This window comes from Ovis canadensis, chromosome 1, assembly GCF_042477335.2.
Source record: "Ovis canadensis isolate MfBH-ARS-UI-01 breed Bighorn chromosome 1, ARS-UI_OviCan_v2, whole genome shotgun sequence".
NCBI lineage: Eukaryota > Metazoa > Chordata > Mammalia > Artiodactyla > Bovidae > Ovis > Ovis canadensis.
In genome coordinates, this window is record NC_091245.1 from 78,985,455 (window position 1) to 79,004,980 (window position 19,526).

Consider the following 19,526-nt stretch of genomic DNA (forward strand, 5'->3'; position numbering starts at 1 on the left):
ACACCCTTTTATTAAGTATTTATGTATCAGGCTCTTTGTATGGCCTTTTTCATGTTATCACATGTAAAATCCTTATATTTTCATTAAAAAAAAAAAGAATGTGGCATGATTTTGATTGATAGATCTTTTTCAAATGTATTTTATCTTCTGATTCTCCTAATATGCTTATGAGGAAGAAATTCATAACTCCATTTTACAGATGAGGATGCTGTTTTGAGAGCATGTAAATGAACTGACTGGGGAATGGCCAGTAGTAGAGCACTGATTCTAGATCGAGTACTTTTTGGTGACAACTACTCTGGTTTTTGTATGTCATCCTATAGTGATTTAAAGATCCAGGAAGTTATATTAGACTTACATACACTCTCCTATAAAATTACGAGGCTTCCCAGGTGGCTCAGTGGTAAAAAAAAATCCTCCTGCCAAGCAGGAGACGCAGGTTTGATCCCTGGGGAAGGAAATGGCAGCCCACTCCAGCATTTTTGCCTGGGAAATCGCATGGACAGAGGAACCTGGTGGGCTACAGTCCATGGGGTCACAAAGAGTTGGACACGACTGAGCGACTAAGCACAGCACATACGTTTGTTTAGACTCATTCCTTCTTTGGATCCTCTCCTGCGCTTACTACCTTACTAACTTAAACTCTGCAGACTAAAATGAACAATCAGAGGTCCTTTAAGCACTTTTAAGACCATTTTTTGGAAAAATGTAAAATGTTTTCTTGATACAGAGTTAACTGCTTAAAAGGGACTGACTCAAGTGTCAGTGCCAGTGTGAGTGAAGAGAAACACTTCCTGGCCAAGAGACGTTAAATTAATTGGTAGGAAGTTGTCTTCTAAGAAGTACAGATGATTTTGCACTGCATGAGAGGGATGTGTACAATTTGATTTACATTACATTTTATAGACTTTATAGCTCTTCAAAAGGAAGAAATATATTTCATAATTAGTATGAATCTATGCTTAAACTTTTTAACTGTGAACTCTTCCCATGGGTTTGAAAATTTTAATATTTGTAACTTTGATTATGGTGGAAAGTCTGTAAGAAAAGAATGTCTTTGTCTCATACATCCTATTATCACCAAATTTAGCATGAATTTACACTTACATGCTCAGTAAATGTTTGGTTAACCAGTGAGTAACTATTGTAGTCAGCAGTGGATACACAGGTAAGGAAAACCAGTAATGTACTGTTTATTACAGAAGACATCTTAACTTTTTTTTGGCATTTTTGCACAGATAAGTGACTTTATATTCACTATGGCCTTTTTTTTTAAAAAAAGTCACCCTGTAAGCTACTCCTTCATTTTAATACAGGAACAGTGGAAATACAGAGATGTTTTCCATTTTGCAAGCTGTGTTAGGACAGCAGTTTGGTAGAACTGGGACAGTGGAACCTGGATCACCTGAATTTTTATATTTTGTGTATTTTGAATGAGAAACCACAGTCTCTCTTTTTATAGGAAATTGCAATATTCCTTTTATCCAATACTTTAAGGGCCTGTGTATAACATTCTATTTCATTTATCCCAGATGCATTTTCATCCAAAACTCTTTCAAAGGTCTATCTTCAATGTGCTTCTATAAAAGCAACACTACATGTATTCATTAAGTGATTTAAATATTCCTAAGGTAGTTTATATCTTCTTTTTCCCCTCTAAATACTAAATTTTAGTAGAGCTTCTATTTCTTATTTTCTGTCTCTTTTCATTACTGCTGCCAGCGTAAAACTTCTCTTAAAAATCTTTGTTTTGAATGTTAGTATTTGAATTTTATGTATCATATGTCAGTTAGACTCAGTATTCTGTTTTGAACTGACATATCCTGTCAAGAGCTTGTCGTGTAGTCTCATCCCTTCCTCTAACAGCAGCAAATTTAGTGACATATCTGCCCAAGTGATATTTGCCCCAACATTTGTGAGACTGATCAACAACAGAATGAGTCTTCTGTATCAGAAATACTGTGAATGAAAAGCTGCCAAATCCCTTCTTGGTATATTTTAAATATCCCTACAACACTTTACCTCCCTGTCTTTAATGGTTTAAACATATGGCCAGGTTTGATTTGGGTTTGATTCCTTCGGTGAAGAGTACATCATCAAAACATTTCTAAATAAACATTTGAGTACAAGGCTAGGTTGGAATGTCAACGACTATATTGTAATTTGGTTTGAATATACTAGAGTGAGCAATTATGATTTGCTTAAGAACAACATAACAAATTCCAAATGTGTATTTCACTTTTTTCTACTTGAAGACATTCATGTATTTTGTTTAACCTCAGATATATTTAAAAAGAATAATAAATGATTGTTATCAAAATTCTTCCAATAAAATTTCTGTTAAAAAGTCTTTACCTGAATTGTCTATTCGTTTGATGAAGCTCCAATACTTTGGCCACCTGATGTGGAGTTGACTCATTGGAAAAGACCCTGATGCTGGGAAAGATTGAGGGCAGGAGGAGAAGGGGGCAGCAGAGGATGACATGATTGCATGGCATCATCAACTCAATGGACATGAGTTCGAGGAAACTCTGAGAGATGAAGGACAGGGAAGCCTGGTGTGCTGCAGTCCAAGGGGTTGCAAAGAGTTGGACACAACTGAGTGACTGAACAACAACAACAACAACCTGAATTGTCTGTTAGTTTGATTAGCTGAAAAGACCGCTGTGAATTTAAGTCACTGGAACAGATTCTGGAGGACTTAGGGAATGTAAGGGAAAGAATGATTCTCAGGGCCCAGGAACAGCAAATCTGATCAGGAGAGAAGAGATAGCAGAAGACTTGGAAATGTCTCGACACTGAAGATCCTCACTGTAAATCCTCCTACTCATTATTTTACCTCATAAACAAATCTCAAAAGTATCTCCAGATATTTAACCTCAAATTATTTTCTCACCTTGTTCTGTATCATCTCAGCCTACAGGAAATGAAGACCAAAAACATCTGACCATTATCCTTACAAAGTTTTCCCTCTAATCAGAAGAAATTCTTTTTTAAAATAACTTCTTCGCAAAACCCCAGATCCCACTCATCCCATTTTCTCAAACATACTCATCAAAGTAGTCTCTTCCTTACCATCAATCTGTGCTATACAGTGAGGGCTTTATCCTCAGTGTGTTGTCAAGTATCTCACGTGTGTCTACATGCACTTCTGCCTGCTCTCTAACCATTTCTGTAGCGCTTAGTAATACGGCTTCACTCCTCCCTAGTTTGTAGAGTTAATCAAAAGCCATCAATGGCTTACTTCTTGCCACGCTATGGCAGAACTAACAGCATCTCTAATTTTACTTTTCCCACTCAAATCTGTTCAGCTACCATTTCTGTTCAGAATTCCTTAAAGAATTCTTAGAAATCTAAATATTGCCTTTGCCACCTCCCATTTCCTGAATCCCCTATCAAAAATTCCTCCTCATTTATTGGAAATCTTTTAAACTCACCTTTCCATTCCCACTGCCCTGTCTAGTACTTCATAGTACTTCACTGCTGTGTGCAGAGTCACAATGTGGAATTGTCTGACTTCTCCTATTCAGTGTCCGACTCTAGCCACCTCCATTTCAGCACACATGCACAAACACCCTCAACACACCACAAAAACAATTCTGGCCTTAGCCAGGAAGTACAAGGAATTTCTGCTGAATCAGACTCCTATCTAAGTTCTTTTCAAACACTTCCCCTATCCTGGTTTCCTGACTACCTTCTGCTGGCCATTTTGCATAGTGGACTTTGACCTCCAAGAGCTGAAGCAACCTGCCAGGGATCCCTGTCCTGCCTTTCCTGTACTCTCTGGAATCAGCCTGTAGCCTAAGGGAAGTCTACAGTGGTCTGCCAACAGCCCATTAGAGCAGCCCTTTCTGTTTACATACATGTTATAGGCAAATTATTTACTATAACAGTTCATTACCCAATCTTTGAGTTTTTGCTTCCTTCCCCCAGAAGCCAACTTGTGTTATACTAATGAAGTAAGCTACCCAGTTTCCACTTTTAATTCCTTCAACTCGGGAATCTTGAGTGACTCTCTTAAATGCTCATCAAATACAAATTCCTGTGAATAATTTCAGCAACTTGTAATGCTTTTCTTTCCCTCCTTATTCAACCTCATTACTCATGATATGGAATAAGCAAACTTTGTATTACTCTAGACCATAGAAACAGCAAAGAAAGGGAGAAGCAAGCAAGTTTAACAGATTAGACAGAACGACAGTAATTTACTATTTTTCATTCTGCATGAAAAAGACAACACCATTTTAATAGGATTCTAGCTCATTCAAATACTCTGTCAGCTCATCCTGCTCTACTTCTATACTTCAAAGATGATTTACCATGAAGTTCAGGCTTTAATAAAGTCCTATAACCAACAGGAGTAATAATAGTATGACAATACTCATCTGGCACAGTTTAAACAATCAAAATTTATTGAAAAAATTGAATTATGCTTTTAATATGAAGTTTAACACCTCTTTGAAAAATAGTTCTATATGGATTGGCAAAGTGAACTGTATTCTTTGTAGGGCAGTCACTGCTAAAGCCAGAAGAAAAACAAAATAATATGAAAACAAAAGCGTTCCCCAAAATATTTCCTGACTTTAGGAAAGTCAGGAAAACATAGGTACAGTTTCAGTGCAATTAGAACCCTGCCATTTGACCCAGACTTTTGAAAACATTGCAACTGCTTCTAAAACTATAATAATAAGGTCTGTCTGATTAGCTATTAGGGTGTTTTTTTTACTCTAAGCATTGTTAGATCAGATTGTTGTTCAAGTTCACAGGGGTTATCTGTCCTGTATGTGCATCATACTACTTCCCCTTGAGCAATACTTTGTACACAGTTCATATTGATTTCCTCAGAGCTTCAAAACAAGACAAAGTCACTACGTTTGTAGTTAACTCAGAGCAAATAATTCCCTTTGGCTTCCAAAGACAATCTGGTAGTGGTGGCCACCAACTAAGGAAACCCACAAGAACAATAACAGAGAAGAATTTTTCTGTTTGATAGAGTTATGATTTCAAAAGGGTAGTGTATACCCCTGTTGCTTTTTCCCCTGTCCACCTCTGCACATGGGTCAGAATGTAAGCCCAATCATGAAAGAGTCACAGAGCAACAGAATAAACAGAACTCCAAGTTTCTGAACAGAGCACCAAAAAAAAAAAAAAGAACCTAGGGAACCAGGAAGTAGTCAGATCATGGAGAGGAGCTCAGGAAAGCAACCTGGAAAAGTCCATTATCAACCCCAAGTTTCACACTCAAGTCAGTAAGGCTTGTATCTGATCCTTCCTACCTGGCATACCAAAAGACTAAATTATCCAACTGTCTAGGTCCCAGCCTGGGTCACATAAACTTGAGATAGATCAAAAAAGAACTGCAGTCCTTGAAAACCCAACTGACACTGGAACCTCAGCCCATAGAAGGTGGACTAGTAATTGCATCCTGCACCTAACCAGGCTCACTGCCTGCTAAAACACAAACCACAGAATCTAAACAAGAAACAATCTCATAATACTCAAAATGTTCAAGCTATAATCCAAATTGGCAAAGTGCCACAAAAACTTCAACTTCCAGATGAAAAACAATCAACAGATACCAAGGCTGAATGATACCAAAGTTGCAATTATTGGACAAAGACTTTAAAGCAACTATTACAAAAATGCTTGAACAAGCAATCACTTATCTTGCAACAGAAGTTAAAACAGAAAACTGAAGATATAAAAAGAACCAAATGGAAATTTTAGAACAGTATCCAAAATTAAAATATACAAAATCAAGTCAACAGCAGAATGGAGAAGACAGAGAAGTCAGTGAATTTTAAAATATATCAATAAAAATGATCCATACTAAATAACAGAGAAAATAGATTGGAAAAAAAATAAATAAACAGAGCTCAGAGACCTGTGGGACAATAAGAAATGTCTTAACACTTTTGTTATCAGATGCCCAGAAGGAGAGGACTCTACATACAATGACGAAGCAGAAGTGCTGAAAAAAATATTTGAAGAAACAATGTCCCAAATTTGGTGACATAAACCTAAGATACAGGAAGCTGAGCAAACGCCCAAAGGATAAATGCTAAAATATCCACATGAAAGGCAACATGATCAGATGATTACAATCAAAATTCACAAGCTTTACATAAATGTTAAGTTCATTCTGACATTCATATAAAAAGGCAAAGGAACTAAACTAGATACAATTTTGAAAAAGAGAAAACTAGAGGAATTACACTAGCTGTTTTTAAGATTTACCATAAAGCTAAAGAAATCAAGACAGTGTGCTATTACAGAAGGGAAAGAGACACAGACCGACAGAATAGCAAAGAGTTCAGAAATAGATCCACACAAATATGGTCAACACAACTATGGCAATCTGATTTTGACAACAGTACATTAACAGTTCAATGATGATAGTCTTTTTAAATGGTGTTGAAGCAACTGAATATCTCCATGCAAAAAAAGAAAAAAAAACAACTTTCATCTAAAACTCACACTTCAGATAAAAATTAACAAAATATTCTACAGATAAGTGTAAACTACAAAACTGTAAAAAATTTTAGAAGAAAACATAGGATAAAATCTACATGTCCTTGAGTTTGCTTATTGGTTCTTATATAATGTAACAGAAACATGATCAAGAAAAAGTTAATAAACTGGATTTCATCAAAATGAAAAACTTGTGCTTTGCAAAGACACAGTTGGAAATAAAAGGACAAGCTACAGATTAGGAGAAAATATTTACAAATCACAGTCTGACAAAGAACTTATATCCAGTACGTATGTGTGCTAAGTCGCTTCAGTCATGTCTGATTCTTTGCGACCCTATGGACTGCAGCCTGCCAGGCTCCTCTGTCCATGAAATTTCCCAGGCAAGAATGCTAGCATGGATTACCATGCCCTCCTCCAGGGGATCTTCCTGACCCAGGGATCGAATCTGTGTCTCTTACGTTTCCTGCATTGGCAGTCAGGTTCTTTACCACTAGTGCCACCTGGGAAGCCCTATATCCAAAATAGATAAAGAATAATCAAAATTTAACCATAAGAAAAATCAAATTAAAAATGGGCCGAAGGCATGAACAGATGTTTCATTAGCAGGGTATAAAAATGGTAAATAAATACATGAAAAGATGTTCAACATCATTAGCCACCAAGAAAATGCAAATTAAAACTATGATGATATACCACAACACACCTATCAGAAGAGCTAAAATAAAAAACTGTCAATATGAAGTGCTGACAAAGATACACAGCAATGGGAACTCTTATATTGCTTGCAAGAAAGCAAAATGACACAGGCATTTGAAATCATTTTGGCAGTTTTTTATAAACTTAAATGTACATTTATCATATGATGCAGCAACTGCACTGCTGGGTGTCTACTCTAGAGAAATAAAAATCTACATTCATACAAATACCAGTATGTGAATATTTTAACAACTATATGTATAACTGCTAAAAATTGAAAAAAAAAAAAAAACGAAATCTCTTTCAAATAGTAAATGGATAAACAAAGAACAGTGTGTCTATATGAGACTACTACTTAGTAATTTTAAAAAATGAACTTCTGATACATACAATAACTTGGATGAATCTTCAGCAGCATTTTATTGAAAGAAGCCAGTCTCATTTACATGAAATTCTCAAAAGGACAGAACTACAGAGAAAGATCAGATCAATGGTTGCCAGGCATTATAGGTGGGTAGAAGGGGTGAACATAAAGGGACAGGGTGAAGGCGTTTTTGTGAGAGATAGAACTAGTCTGTGTCTAGATTATGAAAGTAGTTTCACTGTATGATAGTTTAAAATAGCATTAAACTATCTGATGAATAGTGCACATTTTTTATTTTACAATTTAATTTATTGAGGTTAAATTACATAAAGATTAGATTTGGCAAATTTAGCAAATAAAAACACAGGTGCTCAATGCAATTTCAAATAAATATTTTCTTAAGTGTCCCAAATATTGCATGGAACATAATGTATTTTTAAAGTTGTTTATCTGAAATTCAGCTTAAATGCATAACCCTATTTTATCTGGAAATCCTAACAGAAAAATGCACAGACCCTGAATCTATACAGCTTAATGAATTTTGGTAAATATTTATACCCATACAGTCAACACCACATCAAGATACAGAACCTTTCCATGACCACAGTGCCTTTCTGCCTCCTCGTCACTCACCACTCTTCACTCTCTCTGTTCTTCTAGTCACTCTCACTCTCTCCGTAACCACTGTTTTCTTTTCAAGCACTGTTTTGCCTGTTGCTATAATTCATATAAATGGAAGTGTACTCTTTTATGTCTGGTTTCTTTTACCTATTTTTAAAATTCACCCAGGTTTTTTGTGTCAATGGTTCTTTCTGTTTTATAGTAAAGTAATATTCCATTGCAAAACATACAATTTTTAAGTCCATTCTCCTGTAAAGGACACATGGCTTGGTTCCAGTTTGGGGCTATGAATGAATAAAGATACAAAGTTATAAACATTCATGGACTGCTTTTTGTCAGTAGGTTTTTATTTCTTCTCAGTAAATACATAGGACTGGTTTTGAAAGTTCGTGGGGCAGTTGTTATGTTTAATTTATAAGAAACTGCTAATTAGTTTCCAAAGTAGTTGTGCCAATTTATATACCTACCAATAATGAGATTTTCAGTATTACATACCCTGGCAACTTTTACTACTATTAGCCCTTAATGTTTTTGACATTCTATTGGCTTTTCTTTACTGTTTGTCCATTTTCTATTTCACCAGTTTGTTATGTAAAGCATTTGCTTCCTTCTCAGTCAGTTCACTGTTGTGTCTGACTCTTTGTGACCCCATGGACTTTAGCACGACAGGCTTCCCTGTCCATCACCAATTCCTGTAGCATACTCAAACTCATGTCCATCAAGTCAGTGATGCCACCCAACCATCTCATCCTCTGTCATTCCCTTCTCCTCCTGCCTTCAATCTTTCTCAGCATCAGGGTCTTTTCCAGTGAGTCAGTTCTTCACATCATGTGGCCAAAGTATTGGAGTTTCAGCTACAGCCTCAGCCCTTTGAATGAATATTCAGGATTGATTTCCTTTAGGATGGATCTCCTTGCAGTCCAAGGGACTCTCAGGGTTTTCTCCAACAGCACAGTTCAAAAGCATCAATTCTTCGGCACTCAACTTTCTTTATGGTCTAACTCTCACATCCATATATGACTACTGGAAAAACCACAGCTTTGACTAGATGGACCTTTGTTGGTAATGTCGTTGCTTTTTAATATGCTGTCTAAGTTGGTCATAGCTTTTCTTCCAAGGAACAAGTGTCTTTTAATTTCATGGCTGCAGTCACCATCTTCAGTGACTTTGGAGCCCAAAGATAGTCTCTCACTGTTTCCACTGTTTCCCCATCTATGTGCCACGAAGTGACGGGACTGGATGCCATGATCTTAGTTTTCTGAATGTTGAGTTTTAAGCCAACTTTTTCACTCTCTTCCTTCATTTTAATCAAGAGGCTCTTTAGTTCTTCTTTGCTTTCTGCTATAAGGGTGGGGTCATCTCAGTATCTGAGGTTATTGATATTTCTCCTGGCAATCTTGATTCCAGCTTGTGCTTCATCCAGCCTGGCATTTCACATGACATACTCTGTGTATAAGTTAAATAAGCAGGGTGACAATATACAGCCTTGATGTACTCCTTTCTTGATTTGGAACCAATCTGCTGTTCCATGTCCAGTTCTAACTATTGCTTCTTGACCTGAATACAGATTTCTCAGGAGGCAGGTCAGAGGTCTGGTATTCCCATTTCTTTAAGAATATTCCACAGTTTGTTGTGATTCATAGTCAAAGGCTTTGGTGTACACAATATAGCAGATGTTTTCCTGGAACTCTCATGCTTTTGCAATGATCTAGCGGATATTGGCAATTTGATCTCTGGGTCCTCTGCCTTTTCTAAAACCACCTTGCACATCTGGAAGTTCACAGTTCACATACTGTTGAAGCCTGGCTTGGAGAATTTTGAGCATTACTTCGCTAGTGTGTGAGATGAGTGCAGTTGTGCAGTAGTGTGAGCATTCTTTGGCATTGCCTTTCTTTGGGATTGGAATGAAAACTGACCTTTTCCAGTCCTGTGGCCACTGCTGAGTTTTCCGAATTTGCTGGCATATTGAGTGCAGCACTTTCAGCTCATCATCTTTTAGGATTTGAAATAGCTCAACAGGAATTCCATCACCTCCACTAGCTTTGTTCGTAGTGATGTTTCCTAAGGCTCACTTGATTTTGCATTCCAGGATGCTTCCTTCTAATTACTTAAAATTTAATACACTCTGCTTTTCCAGCTTTCTAAAATGAAATTGGATCACTGATTTTAAAGCTTTCTTCTTTTCTAAAGCAGTAAATTTCTACTTTATCTGCATCCCACAAATTTTCACATTTTGTTTATGTTTTTACTCAGAAACATACTGTTCTATCTCCAAATTTTGGGACTTTTATAGATATCTTTTTGCCAGCAATTTTAATTCCATTGTGGTCAATGGCCAAGCTTATGGTCTACTTTCATAAATGTTTCATGCGTGCTTGAAAATATCTATTCTACCAGTTGACTGTAGTGACCTAATAATTTGACCTAAATGGTTGGTGTTCAAATCAATACTTGTACTGATATTGTTTACTTCTATCAGTTCCTGAGAGAAAACTGTTAAAATCCCCAACTTTGATTGTGGATTTGTCTGCATCTTCGTTCAGTTTTGCCAATTTTTGCCTCATGTATTTTCAAGCTGGTATTCAAAGCATACACATGCAAGATTGTCTTCTTGATGAACTGCCCATTTTCTTTATGAAAAGTATATCTCTGGTATACTCCTTCTTTTTAAGTCTATTTTGTCTTATGCTAGTACAGCCACTTGTTTTCTTATGCTTACTGTTTGTATTGTTTCTTTTTTTCCTATTCTTCTACTTTCATCCAGAGTGTTTATATATAAAGTTTAACTCTTGTAGACAACATTTAGTTGAGCCTTTGAAAAAAAAAAACTGGTCCTTTTGGCTGGACTACTTAATTTACAACTGTGATACCAATAAGCAATTATTGGTTTGGCTGGATTTAAGTCTTCCATTCCACTATTTGTTTGTTCTTTGTCCTATGTTTTTTTAATATTTATTTCCTCCTTTTCTGTCCTCTTTTGTTTAACTATATGTCTTTCAGTATTTAATTCCTCTCATTTTTTTTAACTTCTGCCAAGTTGTGTGTGTGTGTGTTTTTTTGGTAGTAGTTGCCAAAGGATTAGAATACATATCCTTAACACAGTCTACCTACAGTTATTATTCTACTACTTCAAATAAAATGTAATAATCCTGCAACTGTATAATTCCCTTTCCCCCTGAACTTGTGTTATTGTTTGCACATATTTTATAGCTAAACACATGCCACAATACTATGTTAAATTGTCAGCTGTCTTTTAAAAGTGAAAGTCGCTCAGTCATGTCATACTCTTTGCGACCCTATGGACTATACAGTCCATGGAATTCTCCAAGCCAGGATACTGGAGTGGGTAGCCATTTCCTTCTCCAGGGGATCTTCCCAACCCAGGGATCGAACCCAGGACTCCTGCACTGCAGGCGGATTCTTTACCAGCTGAGCCACCAGGGAAGCCCAAGAATACTAGATCTTCCCAAGCCAGGAATCGAACCGGGATCTCCTGCACTGCAAGCAGATTCTTTACCAACTGAGCTATCAGGGAAGCCCAATAGCTTTTAAAAACATAAAGCAAAGAAAACCTGATAGTCATTTATACTTATGTATTTATTATTTCCTTCCTTTCAGCTAATGTCATTTACCTTCAACCCAAAACACTTCCCTCAGCTTTCCTTGTAGTGTGGGTCTGCTGGTGACTAATTCTGCTTTCATGATTGTTTTATTTGTATTTCTGACCTATTTGTTTTCTGTTCTGCTTCTGGGGACCCAATCACATATATGTTGAACTGCTTGATACTGTCCCACATGGCATTGAAGCTCTGGGCTCTTTCATTCTTCCCTCCAATCTTTTTTCCTCAGAAAATTTCTATTCATCATCCACACTCTGTTGTTAACTTCATCCATTTGGGGTTTTCTGTTTGTTTCCATTAATCTGCTAAGAGTACTCATTTACATTAATTCACTACAACCACTTTTCCTTTTCATCCTTGATCACAGTTCTGAGCTGCTTTGAAATCCTTGTTGGCTAATTTCAATATCTGGGTTGGTAGGATCTCTTTTTACTGTGTTTTTCTCTTTTTAACCTTAAGTCATATTTTCCTATTTCATTGCATGCCTCAATATTTTATGGCATTCGAGGCATTGTTGATAGATTGATTCATTTTGTTATCATGCTCTGGAAGTGATAAGCTTTGTTCTAGCAGGCAGGTAATTATTGGCTAGTCACCTTGATTTTATGGAGGCTTGATTTCACATTATGTTAAAGATTCTGTCTTTAGTTTTAGCACAAATCCTTAGCCCTAGGCACAGCCTTTACTGCTATATACAGCCATTCTAGGGATTTGATGCAAAGTCTAAGGTAAAGGCTTTCTAACTTGTTGGGATTCAAACTCTTGAGTTCTCTTGCAACAGAGAGCAACAATCTCTGCTCAGCTTTTTCAGCCTCCCAGCTACAGCTTTCCACCAGGTTCACTGGAGTCTTCCCTGCACATGCACAATGCCAGAGTTAGCCAAAGATTCAGGAGGAAATCGCATGCAGATTAGAAGTCTCTTCCCTCAGAGCCACCTTCACTTCTAGAATCTCCTCCTTCAATTCACAGCTCCTCCAACAGCAGCCAATTCCAACAGCTTAAGACGTTAAGACCGCAACTTTCTCTTCCTTTCTAGCTTCCCACTCACTAGACGGATTTGTAAATGCCCTGAGGGAAAAATCATGTAAGTATAGTTCTCTTACTATTTCTGGTCACTCCTTGGTGCCTTTAGACAGTTATTTATTATATTTTCCCAGAGTTTATCACTGGGAGAGTTTGTACATTACAAGCTATTCCACCACTACCCAAATCAGAAGGCCTTCATTTTATAATTCTTCACTGTTTAATGCCTTAGGAAAAAAATACAGAACTGTTACTTAAATGTCCTTGGGTCTCTCTTATTTTGCATCTGACAGATTGAAAGTAGAATGGTTCACATATATTAAGATCTTTTATCTCAAATAAAATAACTCAAAATAATCTCCTATTAACTGTTGCTCTCAGAAAGTAGGGAAATAGTTGCTCAACTTTTAGTAAATCTACTGAGCAAAGAGGTCAGATAAACTGATTAGGCCATGGAAATGGAGTGACTGACCTTGAACAATATAGGAGTTAGGGGAACTGACCCTTCCATGCAGTTGAAAACATCTGTGGTTCCATATCCATGGATTCAACCAACTGCAGATTAAACCAACCAGACTGTGCAGTACTTAGTATATATTTTGTGGACCTACACAGTTCAAACCTGTGTTGTTCAAGGATCAACTGAAATCAGAGTTAGACCAACTAAACTACCATGGAGCAAGGCTATTTCTATTATGAAATGACAAAAAGTATAACACTTCATAGTCATGAAACATAATAAATGAAGTGTGATTTACAACTAGGAAGAAGAATGTGGCTACTTGCATATATAGGAGGCATATTAACTGTTAAGTGATACGACAAATCTTGACCAATCTATTGTTGTCTTCGAGCTTAAATTTATAAAAACTTTATTTTGTAGTCAGCAAATATTCCACTTTTCAGCTTGGATGTGAAAGATGCTATTTAAAGCCAAACAGCAACTGTACATGGCTGGCTGAACATTTATAATTCAATTATTATATAACCTCCAAAATACAGCAGAATATGAGGCACATAATTAGGACATCAGCTAAAGAAGACAAAGCAATGCAAAAGGATGTCATGCTGTGGCGTGTGCTCAGTTGAGCCCTAAGTAAGTGGGACTGTTGGCTGGTAACATATTCTTCTCATCTCTGTTTACATGCATTAATACCATGTGCTGTCTCATCTCTGTTTATATGCATTAATACCACATGCTGTCAGGACAATGTATCTCGCAGTCAGGACATCAGACTTTTTAAGAGAGAAGAAAGTTCTATCTTGTATAAACTGGTTTCATTAACAGACTTTGCTTTTAAATGACTCTGTCTATGGCTATCTAGCTTTAAGTTCTCCAGTTTGGTCTGTTCCACGTATGTTCATCCTGAAAAACTGCCAAAATAGCAGCAACAACTGATGATATCACAGGGTAAAAACTCGTTGACACAGGAAACCAAGCACTGTTGGAATATCTTTCTTCTTGGTCACTCAATTTATACTTATTAGGTAAACCAAAAGACCTGTTTGTTATACAAATACGTGTATGTGTATATATGACTGAAATTAACATCTTGCAATAGAAAATGCCTGTATTCAGAGTCCACCAATGCTTTGGGATTCTGAGCTATTTTCTGGTATGGTAAACAGACTTAGCATCTCCATCTCCAGTGGATGCAAGCTGTCTCCAGTGATAATCAAGGAATGCAATGGTCCTCCCAAGTCCACAGTAGACATTTGCTGCAAAGTGCCTGCTGCAATTTTCTGGTCCTCAGCTCCAACCCTGGCTAAACCAACACAGAGTGTCTCCTCGGTGACTGCTATTGAAAGAAAAACAAAGATACCACCATTCAATTCAGTAAATGCATTATCCTGAATCCACTCAAACTAACACTAGTACCAAAAATACATTTAAAGAAGTCCCAAATAAGTTGCAAATATATTAAATCTCCTTTAGTCACTCATTATAGACATACTATCTGCTGATTTATCTAAGGCTTTTCTAAATTATTTGCACTACCTAACATTTAAAGTAAAGTAGTACTTCCTAACTTTACCATTTCAGAATTCCAAAGACTTACTTTAGTTTAAAATTTTAGGACTTGATGAATAATTACCTGTATCCATACTTAATCACATAGCATTTGTCTTTAACTAGGTTCTTAGTGGACAGTGTTTATCACATGCTTACACTATAAATAAAATGTTTGAGATATCTTCACATTGACCAAGATATACTGGAAAAACCAGAAGATTATGAGATAAATACATAGATTTGAGTCTGTGCTTGACCACTCAGCTATATGACAAACTTTCAGTTTCTTCTTTTTTATGGGAAAACTATCCTTCATAAATGGTGTTTTAAGGACTAAGATAATAGATATGAAAGTACTTAGTAAACTACACAGCCCTGAAGAAATAATAGACACTGTGACATTACTTATGCTTTTAAGTTCGAAATAACATACATTAGTGAACTTCATTATTCATTCCAGTGTGTCTGCTCTTTAGCAGACCCTCTTGTGATTTTCTTTAGTTGGAAAAGCTGTCGTGATTGAAAAATGACCTAAATGGGGCAAATGATTTCTCCAAGGACAAGCAGGAATGTAAGGAACTCTGTACAAAGGTATGGGTATAGAGCACCCCTGCAGGTTATTTATTTCATGATTTTAACAAGGCCTACTGAGGCCAATGGTTATTAAAGAATCTCTTTGTGTATCTTTTCTATCAATAAATATGTGTTCAAAGCCAGCCAGCACCTTGTAACAGAATATAATGACAGACTTATTTAAGAACCTCTCAATAAAAATCTATCGACAATGAACATTTTATTATATAGCACATCTACTGTGTCTAGATATTAAGAATGCAAGGGTAAATTCTCTTGTCTTTATCCTGAAAAAACAACTATACCTGGTCTCAGTGTTGAAAATGAGAAAAAGAATAAGTATACTTTCACAGGATAGAGCTCACTGTAGACTTGGGCTAAAATGGAGGTTCTGTATTTCACCAAAATATTTATACTAAGCTATTTACATAAAATCTGATTTATAGTTAATTTGTAAAAAAAAAAATCCTTACTTTCTAGAATGATATTAATATTACTAGAAAGAAATCCATTACTTTTCTTTCAGTAGAACTTTCAGCCTATGAGATTGAGGGAAAGATGAAAACAATGATAAGGAAAAAATGAATGCAAACACACCGACTCTCACTTTAGTGGTGTTGGTAATGCATGTGTGTGTTTCAGATGTTACATACTCATCTCAGTGCAGCATGAGGGGAATATGAGAGCCCTTTTAAGATTCCTGAGTACCTGGTTCTTCTCCTCGTATTCGCTGATTCTGAACAATCTCCAGAAGTTGCTGGGCTGCTTGGTTGACACTCATATACCGAGGAGGTTCATAGATCTTTCTTCCCCTGTAAGTGTAAAAGTAGATGCCACTATTCTTAGCCATGAAATTACATAATACATTTTTAATGTAATTATTCCCCCAGGTATACTCAATTACCACATTCTATGTTCTGTTTGAAGCTGCCACTTGTTACTCACTTTAAGTATATCATTTACCTTTAGTTTCTTAAGCTTTCTTCATTGTCCTATTTCAAATGCTCTCTCATCTCACTGAAATGTTGGCAGAAATAAGTCCAACAACTTAAAGATAAATGTTTATATCAAAGTTACTCTTATTCAAAGTGGTACTTTAGGCAAAAATAATTCAAAATAAGTAGGAATTTGTTATATAATCAGATTTTATAGGGTTCATTTTTATTACCATGTTTAAACCACAAATTCCTCTTTTTATATCTTCCTCTAAGAAAAGTAAACTACAGCAATAAATATCTCAAAGTCTTGGAGGCTAAGATATGTTTACTTCCATGTGCCTCAAAAGCCTATCAAATGTGCTCAATGGTCAAAATATTGCTTTTGCAGTTTATAAAAAAATTCATATAGATTATTTTGTTGACTCTCAAAACAATTCTGTAACTCAGGCCTAAGAGAAATATAATGCAAGCCACAAATATAGTTTAAAATTTTCAATAGTATCCACAATAACAAAAGTAAAAAAAAGAGACAAAATTAATTTTAATAATGTATTTATTTAGCCCAATATATCCAGAATGTTATATTTCAACATTAATTCCTATACAAATTATTATACATCATTTTTGTACTAAGTCTTTGAAATCTGAAATGTATTCTATATTTTAGCACATCTTAATTCAAATGTTAAATTTTCACTGGAAATACTTGATCTGTATTCAGATCATAAAATTTCATAAAATTCATGGTTGTAAAAGTAGATTTACATATTGAATTGTTCTAAATATACTTAAATGCTATCTAGTTACTTAGTTGAGTATTAGTTTTAAATTAATTAAAACTAAATTATAAATTCCATTCCTCAGTTACATTAGTCATATGTATTTAAAGCTCTCATTAGTTATATGTGGGTAGCAGCTACTGTATGGGACACTGCATCTATAAGTAAAAAGGGGTTATTTCCCCCAATATACAATTGAAGACAATACGGCTCAGAAATGGAAGTAACTTTCCCAAGAGCACATAACCAGAGTCCGACTCATGACTCAAACCCATGTCTTCTGATTCTCAATTAACTCATTCCACATATATTTACTGAGTGCCTATTAGGTGCCAACCATTGTTCTCAATACTGAACCCATGAAATGTACTGCTATTTCCATTCTATCATACTGCTTAACATTTCATAAGATTGAAAGTGTTAAATTTTGCACTGTTACTGAAAAGTGATTTTCAACAATCTTTAGAACTTATGTCATTTAAGTAGAACTTATAGTCCATGGAATTAAAATAGAATTACACATTCTCAGAATATGAACTTACTTGATTAGATTTTCCAAAGACTGCTCCTTTACTTTGATGTCTGTAGGAAGCAAAAAAATAGTTCTCTTTTAATTAAGTACTTTACCCAAAATCCTACATGTAAACTTCAGCTGAAACACCTAAATTTTTGGTAAATATTATTCTCAAGTCTCTAAAATGCTAATTTGAGAGTTTGTGACAATCTTCCCTCACACTTGTATCTGGCCACATTTTTAAGGAAATATAAAGAAGAATGGAAGCTTGTGGTTGTATAAAGATCATTAGCTAGAAAACAAACATGAGGTTGGCCCTGAGACCATCCTGAACAGACTGAATTTCCTCTTGGAAAAGAAGACAGGAAAGAGTTGCATAAATATTGGCATATACACTATCTGACAGCTAATCAAAATCTTTGTGTTCATTTCTATTAGCTGGTAACTGCACAGACCCAACTGGAAAGTTCTTGTTAACATGTTCCTATATTTTTCAGGCACTAGAATATAAGCTTAAATGCATATAATGTAAATAAAAGAAAATTCTTACAACATATTGAAGAGACTTTCACTTTTGTGTGAATGGTAAGACATGCCAGTAACTTATGAAACATTTTAATAGCAAATATTCATACTTTAATGGGGATTTCCCAAGCATGGACCAGTAGCCACAACAGCCAAAACACATATAGCCCTTGCTCTCATAAAGCCTGATGATGCAAGCATCACAAAGATTTGATTCTTTATGCTTTGTAATCACTGATGCTCAGCTAAACAATCTGGTAGAAGGTAAAAAGGCAGAATCACTCTACATCCTCACAGGAACTCAGTACACAACAGCAAGAGCAACAGCTGCTTCCTGTTCTACATGCTAAAAACAAATGGTTCGGCCAAAGTTTGTTTCTGCAAAAATAAATACAGTGTAACTGAGTGGTCTTTTTGATAGACTCTGACAACTTTCTCAAGTGATTATAAATTTTCTCAAGTGATTATAAAAGTTTTTCTTACAAAGGATACTAAGTATTTGCTTGGAAAATGCTCTAGAGATAATCCCTTACATATATTTCTAAATGTTCTTAGAACCAGCAATGAATATATTTTTCAGGTTTGAAATTCATTATTTTGGCATTTTCATTGTATGGCACATATAGGAAATATGTATACCTGTTATTGAAATATGGCCTGCAATATAATTAATGATATAAACATCAACTTAGATCTCCTTTACCTAATAGTTGTAATCATTTTTAAAAAGTAAACATTTATTAATACATTCACCTTGAGCTTCTGAAATGTTATTTGTGATAGTTAAGTTTTTAATATTTTACACTTTTTCACTTTTTAAATGATATGTTCTATAGAATTTTATTTTAAAAATGAAGAGAGCTGGGGACAATTTTTATGGGCAAATGCTTCTTCACTAATGTAAGTCTGTATTAGTGAATAAATTCAAGCCAGACTCATCTTACCTTGTACCTACACAGGCCATATTTATTCCTTTCTACTTTCTAGAATGTAAGCTTATCCTATTCATTTTAGTACCAGCACCTAGCATAATGTAAAGTATCTAGCAGATACACCATAAATTCTACTGAATAAATTTGTTCATGTGGCTCTACTATGACAGCTCAACTTAAACTATCTGCCTCTTAAGTAGAGTAAAAGTCCCAACTCCTTCAGAAAGCCTTAACAGACTTTCTCCCAAAGGCTCTTTGTCCTTTGAGATAGCCATACAATTAATGCTATATTTTGTTACTCTCCAATTACATCATATATATTATTCTTGACTTTCCAAGTAAATTTTAAATTCTCTATGACATATTATATGGTAAGATATTAATATGTCTTACCATGACATATTCTCACTAATCCTTACAGGGTATGGCCCATAAGAGCAGGCATTCAACAAA

General features: G+C 35.6%; 1 protein-coding gene across 3 annotated transcripts in view; it reads right to left on the reverse strand.

Annotated features, from left to right (window-relative positions):
- Positions 1–13,653: 13,653 nt before the first annotated feature.
- DPH5 (diphthamide biosynthesis 5) overlaps positions 13,654–19,526 on the reverse strand; it is a 42,195-nt gene continuing 36,322 nt past the window's right edge. For all 3 annotated transcript variants that reach the window (XM_069598927.1, XM_069598928.1, XM_069598930.1), the window contains exons 6-8: positions 17,645–17,684; positions 16,094–16,197; positions 13,654–14,597 (exon numbers count right to left, since the gene is read on the reverse strand). In XM_069598927.1, the coding sequence (XP_069455028.1) occupies positions 14,374–14,597; positions 16,094–16,197; positions 17,645–17,684 (368 nt within the window). In that variant the 3' untranslated portion in view covers positions 13,654–14,373. The remainder of the gene's footprint in view (positions 14,598–16,093; positions 16,198–17,644; positions 17,685–19,526) is intronic.